Below are 21716 nucleotides of genomic sequence, written 5' to 3'. Positions count from 1 at the left end.
AATATTAAGGCACTTATTAACAGAGCACAGTCATTATAAAATGTATGAAGTAGTTTGTCCAAGTTACTATAATTTTATTAATATTCTTTTTTAAAAAGCTTATTTGCATATACAACTACAAATGTTAATGTTAGAGAAGATGTGAACACTATGCATTTTTTTGAGTTATTTCCTATGTTTTATTCTTTACAGTTGTAATCGTAAAATGAAACCACCTTACCTTAAAGAATTATATGTAAGCTCATCTTTAGCAAACTGTCATATGTTACAAGAATCAGAAAAGCCGAAGACTGAAATAATTAAAGTAGAAAAAAGTATCTCAGAAGACAACACTTACCGGGTACGATTTAACAGATTAAGAAAAAATGAATATGAATAATTTTAAATACAGTCCCAGAAAAATTATGCATGCTTTTATTAGCAAAAAGTATTTTAATTTTATCAGAGTGATGAAAATTGGTTATTTTTTCTTTCCTGATTTCCAGATTTTATGTAACATTATTTTTGAATGAATGAAAATTGCATTTTTTTAAATAGATTTAAGTGAGATCATTTGTTACATGCTTTTGGAGGAAGAAACAGTTACAGATTTTTTAAATTCTCGTTTCTTAAAGTAGCGCTTCCTACTTTTTTGGGTGTCAGATCCTTTTCAGTGTCTAAAAAAATCTACAGGTCTTCTCAAAGAAACCTATTTTTACACTCAAAAAAATATATATAATTTCAGGGTTTTCATGGACTCCCCTGAAACTCAATTTTGGACCAGTGGATCCAAATTAATGGTAGCAAAGCATAAGCGGTGTTCAGAAATTTTTTAATTCTTTGAAATGTGCTTAACAGTTCTCATATTGAGAAACTTCAGTACATATCAATTCAATATTTTATATTTTTTATGAACTTGCCCTTATATTACTTGTGTATTGTTCTTTCAGTAATAGAATTGCTACATTTTAGGCTACTGGTTTCCTCCTCTTATTTCAACTATAGAGGCTTTAATATTGAAAATAATAAGAATTATCATTATGACTTTGGGCACACTTCATCTTTCTTCTTATTTAACCTGTTGTTGTGCCTGTGTTTCCCAAGTTACATATTCATTTTTCTCATGAAAAATCAATCTTTTCTGATTCTTTATCTACCTCCGACGTTTGTTTAAAATTAAATCTTTACCAATCTTCATATTCCTTTGTATGCCTTTGTAGGGACTCTCTATCCTAATACAGGGTGGTGCCATGCTATGTGCTATTTCAAAAAGTTAATCTTATCTACTATGGCCTAATAATAGCAGCTAACATTTATTGAGTGATTATTATGTACCAGGCACTGTTCTGCACTTTTCCATATGCTTTGCTACCATTAACTTAATTCTCAGCTAGGCACAGTGGCTCACACCTGTAATCCCAACACTTTGGGAGGCTGAAGTTGGTGGATCGCTTGAGCTCAGGAGTTTGAGACCAGCCTGGCCAACATGGCGAAACCTTATCTCTACTGAAAATACAAAAATCAGCCAGGTATGGTGGCACATACCTGTAGTCCCAGCTACTTGGGAGACTGAGGCAGAAGAATCACTTGAACCCAGGAGGTGGAGGTTGCAGTGAGCCAAGATCGTACCACTGCACTCCAACCTGGATGACAAAGACTCAAAAAAAAAAATAATTTTCACTGCAGCTCTTTGAAGTAGGTACTATTATTCCCCTTTTATAAATGCAAAAATTGAGGCAGTAAGAATTAGGTAACTTTTCTAAGTTCATGACTATGTTGTTTTCTTTCAGTCCCTCATTGAACAGCTAGACCAAGAGAGAGAGAAGAGATGGAGAGCTGAGCAGGCTGAAAAGAAACTCATGGATTATATTGATGAGCTGCATAAACATGCAAATAAAAAAGATGATATGCATAGTCTGGCTCTACTTACCACAGATAGGTAATAAACCTGAAGATATCTCATAGCATAAAGAATACTGACTTTAGAACTGGAATACCTTAGTTTCAGTGTAGTTCAGTCAAAAACAATGTATGTGGTTTTAGTTTGATTTTAAGTAATTGTATTAAATATTTCAGCGCTTTATTAGCTTGTTATATCAACAAGAAATTCAGGTACATGTATTTGAGCCCTCAAGCAGGGAAGTGTCAGATAAATATTGTAAGTAAAGAACAGCAAGAGACTAGAGCAGTGATTAACAAACTTTTTATGTAAAGTGCCAGATTCTGTAAAGGGCGGGCATTGGCAACCTTTTTCTTAAAGCTTCATGGGTCATGTTTAATCTTGTCACATACTCATCTTCTGCAGTGGGCTTTTGTATCACATAGCCCAGTTTCTTAATTCTAATGTTTTTATTCTTCTATCCTCACCATTACATCTCCCATTTTATGTGGTTTTTTTTTTTTGTATTGCATTCTTTAATACTTTCATTTCATTCTGTGAAAACACCAGCTTTTAAAATTACAATAACTTTTTTTGTTTCCTGTAATTATTTCTAATGTTTCCTCAAATGATTATAAGATTTTTAGAGTTTCTGATGGTTTCTTACCCTTGAATGAGCACTAGGTTTCTAGACTTGGCATTTGTTAACAGACTTTGGGAAGTTGATCTTGGTTCCATTTCCTGTCTGATTGTGCAATGGATAATTCTCCTTCTAAAATCTCATTTAGATAAGTTGATGTACACAGTTCACAGCCCAGTTCCCAGTTTCTTTTAAGCATTTAACTTGTAAAGTTTTGTGATACTAATCTGGTATATTCTACCACACTACATGTTTCTCTGATCTGTTTGTTGTACCTGTGAAATATAAGGACAATTATAGTACCCAACCTGTGTGCTATGAGAACCTCTTTAATTATGAAGCTGTGATGCATTATGTTATTACTAGCCCTTTTACCACTACCCACCAACTGCATGCCTTATTTGTGTTTTACAAATGTCTGTCTGAATTGATACAAGAAGATACTAGGTATAGATGAGGGTTCAGGGATGGTTCAATTAAGAGTGTTTATGAAAAGAAATTTGTTTTTTTTTTTAAAAGAAGAGTGCTCTGACTGCCTCAGAAAAACAGCACCCCTGCTCTCAGTAAGTGCTTAGGAAACATTATGTAATGACAGATTTATAGAGACCCTGTGACTGAGTCATAGACAGGCAATAGAAGAGAAAGGATATGTCTTCCTTTTTTCAGAATGGAGCGGTTTCATGAGACAAAGCCTGAGTATTCTAGGAATTGTTTTTAATTTCAATTTAGTTCCATTTGCCTTATAAATGGAATTATTCCCAGATTTTGGCATTCTGTTTTGTTTTCAGTTGTATGTGTATGAATTTTTACTTTATTCTGTATTCTAGGTATTGAGTGAGATATTAAGAGGAAGCTGTGTCTAGGGCTGCTAGCAAAAGTCCATTTAAACTGGAAGATTTTGGGCACAGTTCACCTTTCTTCTTACTTAACCTGTTGTTGTGCCTGTATTTCCCAAGTTATATATTCATTTTTCTCATGAAAAATCTATCTTTTCTGATTATTTTTTATCTATCCCCCGCCCGCCCACATTTGTTTGAGATTAGATCCTTACCAATCTTCCTACTCCTGTAGGTGCCTTGGTAGGGACTCTGTATCCCTAATACAGGGTCTGGCATGTAAGCACCATGCTATGAGTATATGCTATTTCAAAAAATAAATCTTATCTACTGTGGTGTCTTTATTATCCAGACCTCCTTGATGACCAGATCTGTTCCTCTAATTATCTACTAAAAACACCTTGCCTGTATTCCTCATAAGTTTCTTAAGATCAGCATGGCCTCACGTGGGCTCATCCTTCTTCCGTGTTATATATTTCTTGCCCTAATAAATGGTGCCCATCCAGCATCTATTCAGTCATCAAAACTATAGAAATCAAGGAATCTTTTTTTCTTCTTGCTTCTCGTATCCCAATCCAGTTGATACTGTCATCTTTAATGCTGTCTTTATTCATCAATTGATATTGATATCATTTTAAAAGATGTTGAACTGTCTCCTCTGTATCCCAAACTGTTACCTTTCTTTAGGCTTTTATCTGTTGCTTAGATGACTGCTCCATTTCTGCTTCTTTGTGACCTCCCTGCTCCCTACCCACATACAGTCTCTCTCTCTTTCGTATAGCATACCAAACAGGAGTTGAGAGCATGGACAAAGGAAGACCAGTTTGAAGAGTACTCTTATTGAAGTCAAGACAGAAGGTGATAAGTTCAAGAACTGGAAAAATGACCATAGTGTAGAAGTTAATGGATATATATTTTAAGTATTTCTAGGAAATTACTTTGGGTTGGCTGCCTGGCTCAGTAGTTTCTTCATGATGCTGTGTCTTTGTCAGTATCCCTTTTGCAAACAATAGACATACTCTGTCACCTCAACCACCTGTCTGTAGTATTTGGGTAAGGGATGAGCACTTGACCTAAGCTCAGTAAACATAATGCCATAGCCTGTGTCCACAGTGATTGATTCATGGAGTGGACATATGAATCCAACTGGACTAATCAGAGACTTGTCTAGGACTCATTCTAAGTTGAGTTAGAGATAGTCTTTCCTGTTTGATTCAGAGCTATTAGAATATGATCCCAGAGATGTTTGTAGTCTCCCTCCTGTACCCTCATCCCAAACTAAAGATGCTTACATGACACCACCAGGACTGCCTATATCTAATTTCTTAGGGTCTGCTTTTGAAGCCAGACCCTAGGATGGTGTTATGTTCTTGGTTTCAGTGGTCCCTGAAGATAGTGCCACCCCATCTTTCTCTATATTTGCTTATGCGGGTCAGTAAATACTCTCTTTTTATTTAAACTAAGAGTTTTCAGTTGTAATAAAAGGGTTCTGACCAGTACAAAGCTGGGAGGAATACTGAGTGTCTGGGTTAGATACAAAAAGTCAAAATTGACTTATAGGTTGCTGTTTATGTAGCATATCTGTTACATCACCTGATAAATATATCATGTCTGTTCCCTCTGTGAGATGCGAGGTTCCTTGAAGGCAGAGAAGACTCCATCTTGTTCATCTTATTCACCTGCTTGCCTTTAAATCCATATCTAGGACAATGCCTAAAACAAATTGTTTAGTAAAGTTCTGCTGTTGAATAGTAGTTTTTATGAAATATTTTCCTTTTGAGCATAATGTTAGGTTCAGGAGTAGGGGAAAGACACACTATTTTTCTGCCAGTTTTTACTGTAATTAGAGTTTGAAACATACTTCAGATCTTCTCTAAGTTTTAACACTTACTACAATTTTATCATTTTTATATGTGTCATATACTTAACACCACATATAACTTCTGCTTTAGGCTAAAGGAAATTATTTTTAAAGAGAGAAATTCCAAAGGACAACTCGAAGTTATGGTTCACAAACTTCAAAATGAAATTAAAAAACTTACTGTTGAACTAATGAATGCAAAAGATCAACAAGAGGATCATCTTAAACACCTAAGAACCCTGGAAAAAACATTAGAAAAAATGGAGAGACAAAAAAGGCAGCAACAGGTGGCACAGGTATTTCAATGTATCAATGGCGTAGATTCTGTCTACAAATTCATAGATTCTGTCTTGAAACAAATTATACCACCTAGTAACCTAAAAGTTGTGAGGCTGTATGCAAAAATTAAATTGCTGTTAATTTAACAGTCACATAGCCTGTTGAATTATGTCTAAATTAAGGCTACTAGCACTTAACACAAAGCAATTAAAAATAAAAGTTGATGGAGATGTTGCAGGTAATTAGGCTTTTATTATGAGAGAGCTGGCTTTTAAAAAGGCTTTTAGGTGGTTGAAGGAATTTCATTTTCATGCTTTCTGAATGAAAATTATCATTAAAATCTATGATGTAGATAAGCAATAGGTAATGCTAGTGTATTTGTTCTTTCCAAGGCTGTATTTTCCAAGGTATAACATCATTAATTTATTAAATTTTGAAAATCAACTTAGATTCTGTCATTTAAAAGGACTTTTCTTATAGAAACTGACATTAAAATAGCAGGGGAGATTATTATCTAAATACTGCAGTTGTGTGTATTTTACTCAGATAAGACTGATCCAAGAGGTGGAACTCAAAGCTTCAGCTGCTGATAAAGAAATATACTTACTTAGAACTTCCCTTCATCAAGAAAGGGAACAAGTGCAACAACTTCATGAACTTCTTACACTGAAAGAGCAGGAACACAGGTAAATGAAAAATGTATCAAGAGTGTATTGGCATTTAAAAATATAGAAAGAAAGCTACTGGTTCTCGCCACCGGTATTTAAAGATGCGACTGAGTATTGGTGAAGTCTGACAGAATTAGTTGGTGAAAATGCTGTATTTATGCATACATTAGAATCAGCCCTGTAGCAAGAACTAGTAGCTAAAAAACAAATAGGTAACTTTGTTATCAGTATTTGAGGTATAGGTTTATAACAGTATAGCTTATTTTTCATTTCTCCAAACCCAGCTAAATGTTGGTATTTATATAGAGAGAAAATTTTTAATTGGCCTCCAAGTTAATTAATTAGTAAATTAACCAGTAAATTAATTAATCAGTATTCTTTATTCCTCTGAAAGAGGGGGTCAATGAACTTTTTCTGTAAAGGATCACAGAAAATATTTCAGGCTTTACAGGCTACACCTAACTTTGCCTTTGTAGCACAAAAGTAGCCATAGGTAATACATAAATGAACACCATGGCTGTATTCCAATTAAAGTTTACTTACAAAGAAAAAGGCAACGGGTTATATTTGGCTGATGGGCTTTAGCTTGTCGACTCTTGCTCTGTAGAAGCCATAGTAATTTGAATATTTTCAGCTTATCTATTTCAGTTATCTATGTACTGTCCAACCAGTGGAATTGTATGATTGTCATATGTTAATTGTATTTATTCCCAAATCTGTTTTGTTTTGTACCTACGTAAACTTTAATGCATAAATTTTGGTGCTCTGGGGAAAATGGTCATCATGTATAGAAGAGACAACTGTAAAAGATAGGGGGGAAATAATCACAGAAATCTAGAATTTTGCACTTAGTTTCCTTTACAGATGTCTTTTAAGTTTTCATTCCAGTTTAAATAAACCAAAAACTGGAAATAATGGGTTTCACATTATGGGTTCAAGTAATGCAAGAAAAGTAGTGGGAAACTGTAAAGAACGAACTCACATTTAAATTAAAAACTGGCCCTCTATCAAAAGATTAGAAAATGACTTTACACTTTAACTGACTTTTTCTATTAACAAATCACCAGTGCTAATCAGACTATATTTATGGCAAGTCAAAGACTCGGCCAAAGTAGTAGATACAGTGAAGCATCTTATGTAAATGTGCCTGAAGAATTTCTGAAGCCTTAGAATGATTCTGAACTATCTCATGAAGTTAAGATTTGACATACTTCTCTTATCCCCATCACTGTTAAATACACAATCAAATAAAACTCATATTACTTGTACCTATCTATGCCCAGTTACTGTGTTTGAAAGTGAGAGGCTGATATTGAATTAACAGTAGTGAATATGGAATGTTAAGAACTATGTAAAGACCTTTAAAATGTTTCTTTTCAAGTGAGTATCATCCTTTGATCTTTATGTGTTTTCTACTCCAGGAAAGAACTTGAAACAAGGGAATTTTTTACTGATACTGAGTTCCAGGATGCCCTAGCTAAAGAAATGGCCAAAGAAGAGAAAAAGCATGAGCAAGTGATAAAAGAATACCAAGAGAAAATTGATGTGTTAAACCAGCAGTATATGGACTTAGAAAATGAATTCCGTGTTGCTTTAACTGTTGAAGCCAGAAGATTTCAAGATGTAAGATTTGGCACCCAGCTGTTTATTGAAAACAGAATCAGTAAGATATGGTTTGATGAGAGGACTTTGTTTTAGAAACATAGCTGTGTCAACGTTGGCTTTTCTTAGAGGCCTTAGTTTCCTCAAATAAATAATAGCTACTCTTTATTGCTCTTGCAAAAACTAAGTAAGATTATAAATGTTGAAGTCAAGAGAGCATTGGAATAGGAATCAAAGAACATGAATTCCCTCCTATATTACTATAGAGCAGGGATTGACAAAACTGAAGCCCCCAGGCCAAATATGGCCCACTGCCTATTTTTTTTTTTTTTTAAGTAAAGCTTTATCAAAACAGAGCCATGCTTATTTTTTACATATTATCTATGGCTGCTTTTGTATTACAAAACATTGTTGAATACTTTCTTTTTTTTTTTTTTTTTGAGATGGAGTCTGTTGCCCGGGTTGGAGTACAGTACAGTGGCATGATCTCAGCTCACTACAACTTTTGCCTCCTGGATTCATGCAATTCTTCTATCTCAGCCTCCTGAGTAGCTGGGACTATAGTCACACACCACTATGCCCTGTTAATTTTTGTATTTTTAGTAGAGACAGGGTTTCACTATATTTATTGGTCAAATCGGTCTCAACTGCTGACCTCAGGTCATCCACCCTCCTCAGCCCCCTAACGTACTGAGATTACAGGCATGAGCCACCATGCCCGACTATATTTGAGTACTTTCAACAGATTTATATGGCCTTGCCTGTATAGCCTAACAGTTTACCATCTGGCGCTTTCTAGAAAAAGTTTGGTAGCCCCTGCTATAGAGGAATAATTGTGCTCCTCAGACCAGTCCCACCGGTGTGCACTAGATCCCATTTCCTCCTGACTACTTAAAGATATGGCTTCAGTAAGTCTTCTCTCTTGCTCTCATACATCTGCAATTTTTCCCTTTATATTGGATCATTCCCTTTAGCATACAAACATGCTTTGATTTCTCTCATCTTAAGAAAACTCATTCCATTTCTTCCTTTGACTACGTTATTTCTCTCCTTCCATTTGCAATAGAACATCTCAAAATTGTGTGTTTGCTGTCTTTGATTTCTCCGCTTCTCTCCAACCTGCTCTCATCAGGCTTCTCTCGCTATTGCTGTGCTAGCATTGCTCTATCAAAGCCACCTGCAATGTCTACGCTATGAAAGTCATCAGTCAAATTTGTCCTCATCTGATTTGACCCAGGTGCAGCAATAGACAGGGTCAATAGCTTTTTCGTCTTCCATACTCTGTGTTTGCTTGGTTTCCAGCACAGTGCATTTCTTGGTTTTTTGGGCTTTCTGTTAATGTCACTTCTCAGTCTCTTTTTGTTAATTTCTCTTACTTTCCCCACAACCTCATTATTGCAATGCCCAGGTTTTCAGCCCTTAAATTCCTTTTGTTTTTTTATAAACATTCATTCTCTTGGTAAACTCCTCCAGCATCATTATATCCCCACTCTAGATATTTTGCATGAATTCCAAACTTCTGTGTCTAACTACTTGTTTAACATATTCTACTTAACTGCTGATTTTCCTCGCAAACCTTCTACTCTGACATTTTTCCCATCCCTGTTAAAGACAACTCCATCCTTCTAGGTGCTTAGGCCAAAAACAAAGTCATTGTTGATTACTCTTTCTCTGACACTACATTTTTAGTACCTCAAGAGATACTGTCATCATTATTTTAAAAATATAAATGTGACCATTTCTTACCACCTCTAACACAGCCACTCTGGTATATCACATTATCTTGTATTATATGAAGAGCTTTCAAGTTAATCTTCCTGCCTCCATCCTTCCCCTACCACCTCTGTTTATCCCAGATGCAAAAGCTAGAATGTTCTTTTAAAATATATGTTTAGTAATATGATTCCCCTCCTCAAAGACTCCCATTTTCCCTCCATTTTATTCAGAGTAGTGAACAAAATACTTCACAATCTAGCCCTCTGATCTCATCTCCTATTACCGTCCCCTTTTATTTATGCCCCAGTGACATCACCCTTCTTCCTACTCCTCCAGCATATCAGGCACATTCTTGCCTAGAACGCTCCTTTCCCACACATTCCCATGGCTCAATTCCTTATCTCTTTCCAGTCATTGCTCCATTGTTACCTTCTCAGTGATTATGCCAGTTAAAATTGAACCCACATCTCCCAACTTCACAAACCTTTTACCCAAGCATATTATATCATCTAACACGATATATAATTTATTATGCTTGTTGTTATATTGTCAGTTCCTGCCACCTAGAATTTAAGCTTTATAAAAGCAAATTTTAACCTGTATACTCACTGATACATTTCAGTGCCTAGAACAATATCTAGCCGCCCAGGCTGGAGTGCAGTGGTGCAATCTCAGCTCACTGCAACCTCTGCCTCCCAGGTTCAAGCTATTCTTCTGCCTCGGCCTCCCAAGTAGCTGGGATTACAGGCACTCACCACCACAACTGGCTAATTTTTGTATTTTTAGTGGAATTGGGGTGTTAACATTTTGGTCAGGCTGGTCTGAATCTCCTAACCTCAAGTGATCTGCCCTCCTTGGCCTCCCAAAATGCTGGGATTACAAGCATGAGCCACCATGCCCAGCTCAAACAAATGAGTTCTGGCTTTAGATTTTACGCTAATTCCCTGGATCACTTTAGGCAAATACAAAATAATCATCCTGGGTCTCTATTTCATCATCTGGAAATTAGTAGATTGAAACAGATTATCTTTAAATTTTATTCTTTTGCTATAACTGTGATTCTAAGAAAGATGTAAACTATTTCCAGAAGCAAATATTTTCTAATTATTTGGAGAATTGCTATTTATAATACAATTTTGAAATATAGGTTAAAGATGGTTTTGAAAATGTTGCAACTGAGTTAGCAAAGAGCAAACACGCTCTTATTTGGGCTCAACGAAAAGAAAATGAGTCTTCCTCTTTAATTAAAGATCTGACCTGTGTGGTGAAGGAACAAAAAGCAAAACTCGCAGAAGTTTCTAAATTGAAACAAGAAACAGCAGCAAATTTACAGGTAAGACTTTGCAACATTATAAATTTTTTATATTATTTTCTCAAGTGGATTGTGACAATTTTAGGAAGTACACAAAAGGAACTTTTAAATGATACTTATTATATATTGCATATAAGAATAAAAACTACAGAAATTAAACTCATGATTTGACAGATTATATTGCTTACATCAAGATAGCATTTAGGTAAAATAGGTGAACTAATTTTAAGAAACATGTTCAATTAAATAGGTGCCAGGAGTATAGTGACACAGTAAAAATTGTGAAAGTGATATTCAAATGGTTAAAGTTTGGGAAGCACCACTTGGATAGCTGATATGAATTTTGTGGTGATGATGCTGACAGTTTTAGATATACTTAGATGTAATAATCTTTAAATTAATGTCTTTATTGCTGTTGTCTCAATTTTAAATATTAATACTGTTTTACCCAAAATAACTTATTTCTGGAAAATGACTTTTAGACTACTTATATAAATGCTTGGTGAAATTTTTGAGTTTTACAGGTATAGTTGCCCTTTAACAATTTTAGAATAAAATTCATATTGTTTAAAGGAGTGGCCTCTTAAATTTGGCTGTTTATTTCATGATCTACATTTGTCTTTAGTTAGTAAAACTAAAACTTTTATATAAAATTTGGTAATGTTTACTTATATTTGCTTAAGTAACATTTTTTCTTATTATAAGATGGAAAAAATAGAAAATAAAGAGGCACTTAATATAATAATTTTTTTTTTATTTTTTGGGGGAATATACAGAATCAAATCAACACCCTTGAAATTTTAATTGAAGATGACAAGGAGAAGAGTATTCAAATAGAACTTCTCAAGCACGAAAAAGTCCAGCTTATTTCTGAGCTAGCAGCAAAGGAATCACTAATACTTGGTTTAAGGACAGAAAGAAAAGTATGGGGACATGAACTGGCACAACAGGGTAAAATTCTCAGATTTTCAAAGGGAAAATAGCTTTTTCTTATAAACGAGCAAATCTGGGTATTGAGAGAAAAAGGCTCAACTCTGCCTAAAGATGCCCAGAAAAAAGGTGACCCTTTATGTGGAGGGCTAAGTAGGTTTTTGCCAGCCCAAGGAGAGATGCAGACCTCTTAGGAAATGGGAAATAGTTTATTACACCGATGAAGAAGTTATGGCTCTGATTTTTTTCATATTTTTTTCCGATGATAATTTGACTACTTTTCTGAACCATGTGTACTTTTACAATGCAACATCTAAATATATTGGTTTAGTTTTGTTTGTTTTGTTTTGAGATGTTTGCTCTTGTTGCCCAGCCTGGAGTGCAAAGGCACAATCTCAGCTTACCAAGACCTCTGCCTCCTGGGTTCAAGCAATTTTCCTGCCTCAGCCTCCCGAGTAGCTAGGATTACAGACATGTACCACCACATCTGGCTAATTTTGTATTTTTAGTAGAGGTGGGGTTTCTCCATGTTGGCCAGGCTGGTCTCGAACTGACCTCAGGTGAGCCACCTGCCTGGGCCTCCCAAAGTATTGGGATTACAGGCGTGAGCCACTGCATCTGGCCTAAATATATTGTTAAAAAAAATTTTTTTTTTTTGAGACGGAGTTTCACTGTTGTTGCCTAGGCTGGAGTACAGTGGCATGATGTTGGCTCACTGCAACCTCTGCTTCTGGGTTCAAGCAATTCTCCTGCCTTAGCCTCCCAAGTGGCTTGGATTACAGGCATGTGCCACCATGCCTGGCAAATTTGTGTATTTTTAGCAGAGATGGGGTTTCCTTGTGTTGGCCAGGCTGGTCTCGAACTCCCGACCTCAGGTGATCCGCCCACTTCCGCCTGCCAAAATGCTGGGATTACAGGTGTGAGCCACTGTACCTGGCCAAAAATAATTCTTATACAGTGATTTTAATTATTTGTACAGTATACACATTTTCTGATATATGCAACATTTATTTAATTTGTATGCACAAATTAAAATATATGAATGAAAACTAGGTTTCAGTAAACCCTCAGTCTCATTCCCTTTTTTATCACTGTAAAGCAAGAGATATATACTGGTTTTTTTGTTGTTGTTTTGTTTTTTTGGTTTTTGGGTTTTTTTTTTTTTTTTTTTTTTTTTTTTTTTTTTTTTTTTTTTTTTTTTTTTTTTTTTTTTTTTTTTTTTTTTTTTTTGAGACATTAGAGTCTCACTCTGTCCCCCAGGTTAGAGGGCAGTGGTGCAATCTTGGCGCACTGCAACTCTGCCTCCCAGATTCAAGCAATTCTTCTGCCTCATTCCCCCAGTAGCTGGGGTTACAGGCATGCACCACCACACTGACTAATTTTTTTGTATTTTTAGTAGAGACAGGGTTTTACCACATTGACCAGGCTGGTTTCAAACTCCTGACCTCAAGTGATCCACCCAGCTAGGCCTCCCAAAGTGCTAGGATTACAGGTGTGAGCAGCTGTGCCCAACCAAGATATTTGGTCTTACTGGAGCATTGCATATTTGTTCATTCCCTGTAGGAATTTTTAATATGCTCTTTTTTGTTTGAATACCATAACGTGAATTAATATTACATATCTGAGTTACTTGTTCTCAACTTTATTTGTGGTTTCACGTTTTAAAACAGCCACAGTGTTTAAGAGGCCTTCTTATTTGCTTCCCTTTTCCTCTTTGTATTTCCCTATTATAAGCTACGTTTCTTTATTTATTTTTATTATTATTGTATTATACATTGTTAGAGTTTAATAAGATACAAAACCCCCAAGGTGTTTTAAAGTTTGTAATTGATGGTTTTTGTTTCTTAGGATCTTCTCTAGCTCAAAATCGTGGAAAATTGGAGGCTCAAATTGAAAGTTTATCTAAAGAGAATGAATGTCTGCGAAAGACAAATGAACGTGATAGTGATGCATTAAGAATAAAGTGCAAAATCATAGAAGACCAAACTGAAACTATTAGAAAATTAAAAGATGTAAGTTTGACATTTTACTTTGGTTAAAGAGCAAATGACAGGTTTGAAAATCTGGAGATCAAAATATCCAAAAACTGTTTTTCGGTGTTTACCAACTGTTGTCAAATTTGGAGTAGACTATCATGTATTTCTTTTTATAATATTTGCCCGTTTGCTCTTAAAAGGTTCTACATGACGTTTATTAATTTGGAATGAACTTTACTTAAGAATTTAATGGAGAATCTTATTATGGCCTTTGGAATAACTGTAAATACTCAGTGTCAGTCAAGGGTTAGGAGTCACAAGAAAATGAATCTTTTATGTGATTAAAATGTTATTTTAAAGGATAAATTAAACCATATCTAATTAACCAGCATATGAAGCATTTAAAGTTAATAAAAACAAAGTACCAATTTTTTTCTTGAAGTGCTTACAAGAAAAGGATGAACACATCAAAAGATTACAAGAAAAGATCACAGAAATAGAAAAATGCACTCAAGAACAACTTGACGAAAAATCTTCACAATTGGATGAGGTACTTGAGAAGTTGGAAAGGCACAATGAAAGAAAAGAAAAACTAAAACAACAGTTGAAAGGAAAGGAAGTAGAACTTGAAGAAATTAGAAAAGCTTACAGGTATTATACAGTACAGTATTTCCCATTGAGAAATAAAATGTGGCTTCATAATTTCATAAACCCAATTTATTTTTCCAATTCTCATTAGTACACTGAATCAGAAGTGGCATGATAAAGGAGAACTTCTATGTCATCTTGAAACACAAGTAAAGGAAGTGAAAGAAAAATTTGAAAACAAGGAAAAGAAACTTAAAGCAGAAAGAGACAAAAGTATTGAACTTCAAAAGTAAGCATTAAATTCTAAAGGATTTGAGATCTCCTTAATTGTAAACACTGTGGGATAGGTGAAATCTGTGTAAAGAGAGGAAGGCTAAAAATGATGTAGGACAAAGTTATTTGCCAAGAAGTTTATTTCCATTTCATCTGTAAAATGAAGATAGCAGTAGCATCTACCTTAAATGTTAGATAAGAGGTTGACATTTTTTATATATGTGTGTTTATTTATGAATAGATATGGATTATCTAGTTCTCATAACAGTGCCTGACACATAGAATTGCTACATGAAGCTGCATGCAGTGGCTCACACCTGTAATCCCAGCACTTTGGGAGGCCAAGGTGGGTGGATCACCAGAGATCAGGAGTTTGAGACCAACCTGACCAACACAGTGAAACCTTATCTCTACTAAAAATATAAAAAATTAGCCAGACGTGGTGGCAGGCACCTGTAATCCCAGCTACTCAGGAGGCTGAGGCAGGAGAACCACTTGAACTGGGAGGTAGAGGTTACAGTGAGCCGAGATTGCACCATTGCACTCCAGCCTGGGCAACGAGAGCAAAACTTTGTCTCAAAAACAAACAAGAATTGCCATATGAACAATTTGTTTTCATTACTATGATAGTTTTAAACTCCGTTTGAATGAAACCAACTAGTGATATTTTTGTTGTTGTAAGTGAAATTTTAGGAGTCTGTCAGTTGACTACCGGGGGCAGTGAGCTCCTGAGGAGGCTAGAGGACATTTAGATAGCAATTGCCAGCACAAGCTGAGGATGAGATCCGATTTTAAAGAAAGGAAATAAAATGTGTACCTGGCTGCCACTGTTATGTGGGTTCCATAAAATACTCAAGAGTAAATAAGGTTTTACTGTTTTAAAAAAATATAACTAGACTTGTTAAAAATAATTTATAAAGTTGATACCTTCAAAATTCAGTAGCCCAGCGTAATGATTAGTTCTCATGTCAAGACAGAGTGCTATAGATAACATGGCTATGGATAGCCCATAAACCTCATTTAAAGATAAGTTCTAATTACACCAACTCTAATGTAACCTGGAATTTGATTTCTTGCTTTGACTCAGTCTAATGGGAAAGTGTTGTTATACTCTGCAGAAAGTTTTGGTTGATAGCACAGTTGTTTTCCATTGATAGACCCTGTTCTACTTGGCATTCAACCAAATACTAATACAAGAACCTTGGCTTGGAATCTGTTGCAATTTTTTATCCTGCCAGCAACAAATTTACAATTAGGAGTCTTTCAATGCTAAAAGAAAGTCATATGCTATAATTAGCAAAAATCTAATAAAAATTATAAAACCCAACAATCTTTAGAATCTTCTCCACTGCATTAATTATATCATTAATATAAAAATACAGACTTGATTTTATACATGAATTGCCTTTATGACTAAGATTGCCATAAATGCTTTTTAATGGAATTGTAATAAAATAAGCCAATTATTGTTAATAATAACAGGTTTTACTTGTATAGCATTTTACAATTTATAGGTCAGTTTCTTCTATCTTCTTTTGAACCCAACAGTAATCCTGTAAGGTTGGCAGAACCCAACAGTAATTCTGTAAGGTTGGCAGGATTATCCTGTTTTATAGTTGAGAAACTCAGTTTGTGACTTGCCCCTAGTCACTTGGCTACTAAGTGGTACAATTTTAAAAACGCTTTTGATGCATGTTCCTAATGTTTAATCTTTTATTACTGATTGCTATACCAAAACCAGAAAATGTGCTTTTTTTATGAATGTTACTTTTTTAATAGCATTATTTGTATTTATATAAAGGAATTGGTGTTTTGCCTCTAGTATACTTTCAGCACTAAAATTTTGTGAATACCATTTAATGTGTTTTGTCCACTAAGCATTACCATAAGGAAGCCACAAATACATATTCATAAACTTAAATCATCTGTAATATGCAATTTCTCACACTGAAAACATATGGGGAAAAAAGATTGATATTAGTCATCATCTGTGAAGGTGCTTATAAACTATACCCTTAAGCCAGATGGTGGCTCACACCTGTAATCCCAGCGCTTTGGGAGGCCGAGGCAGGCAGATCACTTTAGGCCAGGAGTTTGAGACCAGCCTATCCAACATAGTGAAACCCTGTCTCTACTAAAAATACAAAAAAATTAGCTGAGCCATGGTGATGTACAGCCTGTAATCTCAGCTACTTGGGAGGCTGAGGCATGAGAATCACTTGAACCCAGGAGGCAGAGGTTGCTTTGAACTGTGGTCATGCCACTGAACTCCAGCCTTGACACAGCAAGACCCTGTCTCAAAATAAAATAAAATAAAAACTATACTCATAGACTCAAAATAAATGGAGAAACAGAGTACTCTAAGTTTCAGAAAATGAAAGTATAACAAACTTTTATATAGTGATATATTATCACTATATAAATATATATAAAAATATATTAGTGATATATTATCACTATATCTAAGTTTCAGAAAATGAAAGTATAACAAATTTTTATATAGTGATACGTTAGTGATATATTATCCCAACCTAATTGTTAACTTAGTAGATTCTGCTGGATGATGAACTACTTATATCTTTAGTTACCCCGTAATAGCCCTTTGATGCTTTCATAATACTGAGTTCCATTCCATTATGAATGTGAGCCACCCAGGAAGAAATAACATCTTAATCTATATATTTACACCACATATACACATGTATATGTGGGTGTTCCTGTTTTTTTAAGGAATGCAATGGAAAAGCTTCACAGTATGGATGATGCCTTTAAAAAACAAGTTGATGCAATTGTTGAAGCTCATCAAGCTGAAATAGCACATCTGGCAAATGAAAAGCAGAAGTGTATTGATTCTGCAAATTTAAAGGTACTGTAAGTAAAATTCACAGTAATCAATATATTACATGAGTATAGCTAAATAAATTGGATCTTTGAGAATTATGAAGAGCAAAGGCAACATGATCTCATGACCAAATAAATATGAAGAATGTTGCCAAAACTATCATGAAACCAGGCTAAAATGTTGGTAGTACTTACATTCATTTTAGAATATAATTCTAGTTTCTAAACAAAAATCGTACATTTGATTCTAGTGTGCACCCTCTCTGCTCTCTGGATAAAAATTTCATATCAACTAATCTTGGATAGAAGTCTGTTTGGTTACACATAGGCAGGGTGAGAATCCGAATATATTAAACATACTCTATCACCACCTTGGAAAAAGTTATCAAAAAGTACTTCATTTGGGTTCAAGACTATCAGTTTTATTATCTCAATGTTACTAACAAAATCATGAGTTTAGGGTGATGCTAAGTCAGAGGCAAACATCAGAAGCACCTATGAAGCGTTTTAATAATACATATTCATGAACTTCCCCTCAGAGACTCATGAAGTCTGGAGTCAGGCTCAGGTATTTTTTTAATTCCACAGGTGATTCTTATGTGACCTCTCTGGTGAGATTATTATGAATTTCTATTTTTTCCTGATTCTGAAGTGGTAATAAGAAACTAAGGTATCTGTAAAACTGGAGATCTACAAATCAGCAACTAGAAAAGAGTTCATCAACAGAAAGGCAAAGTAATACTCGATGTAGAAATTATATGGCTGGATGCGATGGCTCAAGCCTGTAATCCCAGCACTGTGGGAGGCTGAGGCTGGTGGATCACTTGAGCTCAGGAATTCAAGACCAGCATGGGCAATATGGTAAAACCCTGTCTCTACTAAAAGTACAAAAATTAGCTGGGTGTGGTGGCACATGCCTGTAGTCGCAGCTTTTTGGGGGGACTGAGGTCGCAGGATTACTTTAGCCCAGGAGGCAGAGGTTTCAGTACACCGAGATTGTGGCACTGCACTCCAGCCTGGACTACAGAGCAAGACCCTGTATATATATATTATATATATATTATATTATATATATATATTACATATATAATATATATATATTATATAGTGTATATATATATATATATATATATAATCAAGGTGGTGTGGTTAAATTACATTATCCTCAGGACTCTATGCAAAAAAAAAAAAGAAAAAGAGGGAGTAAGGTCTTTGGAAATAATCACAATGAGTAAGAAGTATAACTTGTCCAAAATTTTGTTTTTTGTTTCATGTAAAGAGATGTTCCAAATGTTTTTCTTAAAAACTACCAAATGTAGGCTGGGCCTGGTGGCTTATACTTATAATCCCAACACTTCAGGAGGTTGAGGTGGGAGGGTCACTCAAGACCAGGAGTTCGAGACCAGCCTGGGTAACATAGCCAGACATCTTCTCTACAGAAAAATTTGTTAATTAGCCTGGCATGGTGGGACAAACCTGTAGACCTGCATAGTCCAGAGGCTGAGATGGGAGGATTGCTATGGTGAGCTATGATCATATCACTGCATTCAAGCCTGGGTAACAGCAATATCCTATCTCAAAATTTTAAACATCTATCAGATGTTTAACAAGGGTACATCAGATAATACTAAATAAGTTTTAAACCTTAAATAAGTTTTTGGGTAATACTGAATAAGTTAATACTAAGTAAGGTTTAAGTGTTACCCTTAATACTAAGTAAGTTTATGGTTTAAACAAGGAAAGTGTTTGAAGTAAAAGGGAAGAGTTTTAGAAATGGCACTAGAGCTTAAGTATGATAATTAGGTTTGCAGGCAGGGGGTTATGAGGTATCACATACTGGCAATTATTTAAATTAGGAGAAATACTAGTTTTCTAAGGGAAAAGAGATTGAGAGATATATATTAGGGGTTAGGTAGCATGACGTAAACAGAAAAAGATGGTCATATTGGTAACATCAGAAGTGTTATGATATTGTAGGAAAGAATTTCAATTAGAAGTTAACAATATCAACTACAGTGACTCCTAGGAGAATGTAGGTTAGAAATAAATGGTAAAATGATCTCTCAAAAAGATGTTAATTATAACCACCAGCAGCATTTTTAGAAAAGCTGTAGGCACTACATTAAAGATAGGGTTTCTTCAGGGAGGGAGGTTATTTCAGTTTTAAAAATCTGTTAGGAACTGGTCTTTAAATTGAACTTGTGACTCAGCATTGATAGCAGCATAGGACTATAGAAAGATCAAATCAAAAACCTGGGATTCTGTCCTAGCTATGATATATAGAAACTGTACAACCACAAACAAATTTTCTAAGCGCTAGTTTGTGTGTGTGTGTGTGTGTGTGTGTGTGTGTGTGTGTGTGTGTTTGAGACGGAGTTTTGCTCTTGTTGTCCTGACTGGAATACAATTGCACAATCTTGGCTTACTACAGCCTCCACCTCTTGGGTTCAAGTGATGCTCCTGCCTCAGCCTTCTGAGCAGCTGGGTTTACAGGAGCACACCACCATGCCCAGCTAATTTCATATTTTCAGTAGAGATGGGATTTCACCATGTTGTCCAGGCTAATCTCAAACTCCTGACCTCAGGTGATTTGTCCACCTCAGATTACAGGCATGAACCAGCACTCCCGGCCAAGTTACAATATATTGCCATGTCTTTTGCACAAGAAGTTTATGAATACTAAGTAGATAATATATTAATGCATAAAAGTACTTTGTATACTGAGTAAATACTGTATTTTTCCTATTAGCATTTGAGCAAGTTACATTTTACTGACATTTCTTTAAATATATCACAAATTTCAAAATGTGTAACAATAAATTATCGACCTCTTCCTTCAGAATGCATTTTAAAAATGCGTTTTCTTTAAGAAATTAAAATGTGAAATTTACATGTTGATTTAGGTTCATCAGATTGAAGAAGAAATGCGTGAACTTTTGGAAGAAACATGCAAGAATAAAAAAACAATGGAAGCAAAAATTAAGCAGCTTGCTTTTGCCTTAAGTGAAATTCAGCAAGATATGTGATGGTTCTGAGAATGAATTTAATTGAAATGGACCAGCAGACATATTGTAAAAATGATTAAATATTGTAATAGTAGTAACTGCTATGACTTTTAAATGTCTCTTTCTCCACGTTTCATTATGAATATATTTTTAAAGACTTTTGATCAAATATTTATTAATTGTATATGTAGGTTTTTTATAATAAATTGTTGACAATTATGTCTATTAGAAAAAACTATCATAACTAGACTGACAACATTTTTATTGTTTCTGTACTATACATTGTTTGGTAATTACACATTTGCCTACAGATTTTTAACGAATAGATTAGTATTTTGACTATATAAGGGAAAATATTTTAATCGTTGTTGCCTTATTGTGATGATAAACTAATTATATTTTTTTGTTGTCATTTAGTTAATGTAGCTCAATTCTTTTAAAGTGCTTATGTAGCCAAAAAGCATTTGAAATCTGTATGATAAAAGATGTGGCATTCTTAAGAAACCATATGTAGCCATCTCCACATCACGCATTATGACCCCTTTTTTTAATAATGCATATGACTTTTCATTAAAGATTACATTTCAGGTTTTATAAATATTGTCTGTTCCTGAAGAGGAACACCACTGTTCCACCTTCATTCTCACTTCTACTCACTGTATATGAAGAAATGCTGATATTGCAACTAGAAGCAGTAATTCATTTCATTTCATACCAGGTCATGTATTACTATTTCACTTTTGTCACATCATATGCTATATATGCAGAACAAAAATCTTAAGTACTACGCCCCTCTTCTATTTCTAAAAGGAAGAAAATATACATTTTCTTGATATCAGTACTGAATTATGTTTTTAAAAGTAAATGGAACAAAAATAATTGCTTCATAAAGAGAAGGCCTCATTTCATTATAGATAATCTTCATGTTGAAATTTGTGAGACATCAAACATACCAGCATGTATAATGGGAGTCTTAGAAGGGGGATAAATATTTGGAGAAGTAATGGCTGAAAACTCCCTCAGTTTGATTTAAAATACCCTTACATGGCTGGGTGCAGTGGCTCATGCCTATAATCTTAGCACTTTGAGAGGCTGAGGCAGGAGGATTGTTTGAGCCCAGGAGTTAAGAGACCAGCCTGGGCAACATAGTGAGCCCTGTCTCTTAAAACACAAACAAACAAAAAACTACAAATATAAGATTTTAGTAAAGGCTGGGTAAACATAGAACTACATCTAGACATGTTTTATAGTGAAACTGTTAGGGAAGATCTCGAAAGGAGCAAGATAATTTTCTCATACAGAGGAACAACAGTTTAGCAGCTGTCTTAACA

At 34.9% G+C, this 21716-nt stretch overlaps 1 protein-coding gene across 3 annotated transcripts in view; it reads left to right on the top strand.

The window, feature by feature from the left end:
* The window catches only part of LRRCC1 (leucine rich repeat and coiled-coil centrosomal protein 1), a 36620-nt gene extending 15641 nt beyond the window's left edge, over positions 1 to 20979 (top strand). For all 3 annotated transcript variants that reach the window (XM_037736076.1, XM_017521821.2, XM_017521822.2), the window contains 12 exons: positions 193 to 340; positions 1770 to 1918; positions 5287 to 5491; positions 6021 to 6160; positions 7564 to 7765; positions 10608 to 10793; positions 11549 to 11723; positions 13551 to 13714; positions 14121 to 14329; positions 14418 to 14555; positions 17270 to 17405; positions 20284 to 20979. In XM_037736076.1, coding sequence (XP_037592004.1) covers positions 193 to 340; positions 1770 to 1918; positions 5287 to 5491; positions 6021 to 6160; positions 7564 to 7765; positions 10608 to 10793; positions 11549 to 11723; positions 13551 to 13714; positions 14121 to 14329; positions 14418 to 14555; positions 17270 to 17405; positions 20284 to 20406 — 1975 coding nt within the window. In that variant the 3' untranslated portion in view covers positions 20407 to 20979. The remainder of the gene's footprint in view (positions 1 to 192; positions 341 to 1769; positions 1919 to 5286; positions 5492 to 6020; positions 6161 to 7563; positions 7766 to 10607; positions 10794 to 11548; positions 11724 to 13550; positions 13715 to 14120; positions 14330 to 14417; positions 14556 to 17269; positions 17406 to 20283) is intronic.
* Positions 20980 to 21716: the final 737 nt, after the last annotated feature.

The sequence above is a fragment of the Cebus imitator genome, unplaced genomic scaffold (genome assembly GCF_001604975.1).
Source record: "Cebus imitator isolate Cc_AM_T3 unplaced genomic scaffold, Cebus_imitator-1.0 Scaffold22, whole genome shotgun sequence".
NCBI classification, from domain to species: domain Eukaryota; kingdom Metazoa; phylum Chordata; class Mammalia; order Primates; family Cebidae; genus Cebus; species Cebus imitator.
This window is presented reverse-complemented; position numbering and strand designations above follow the sequence as displayed.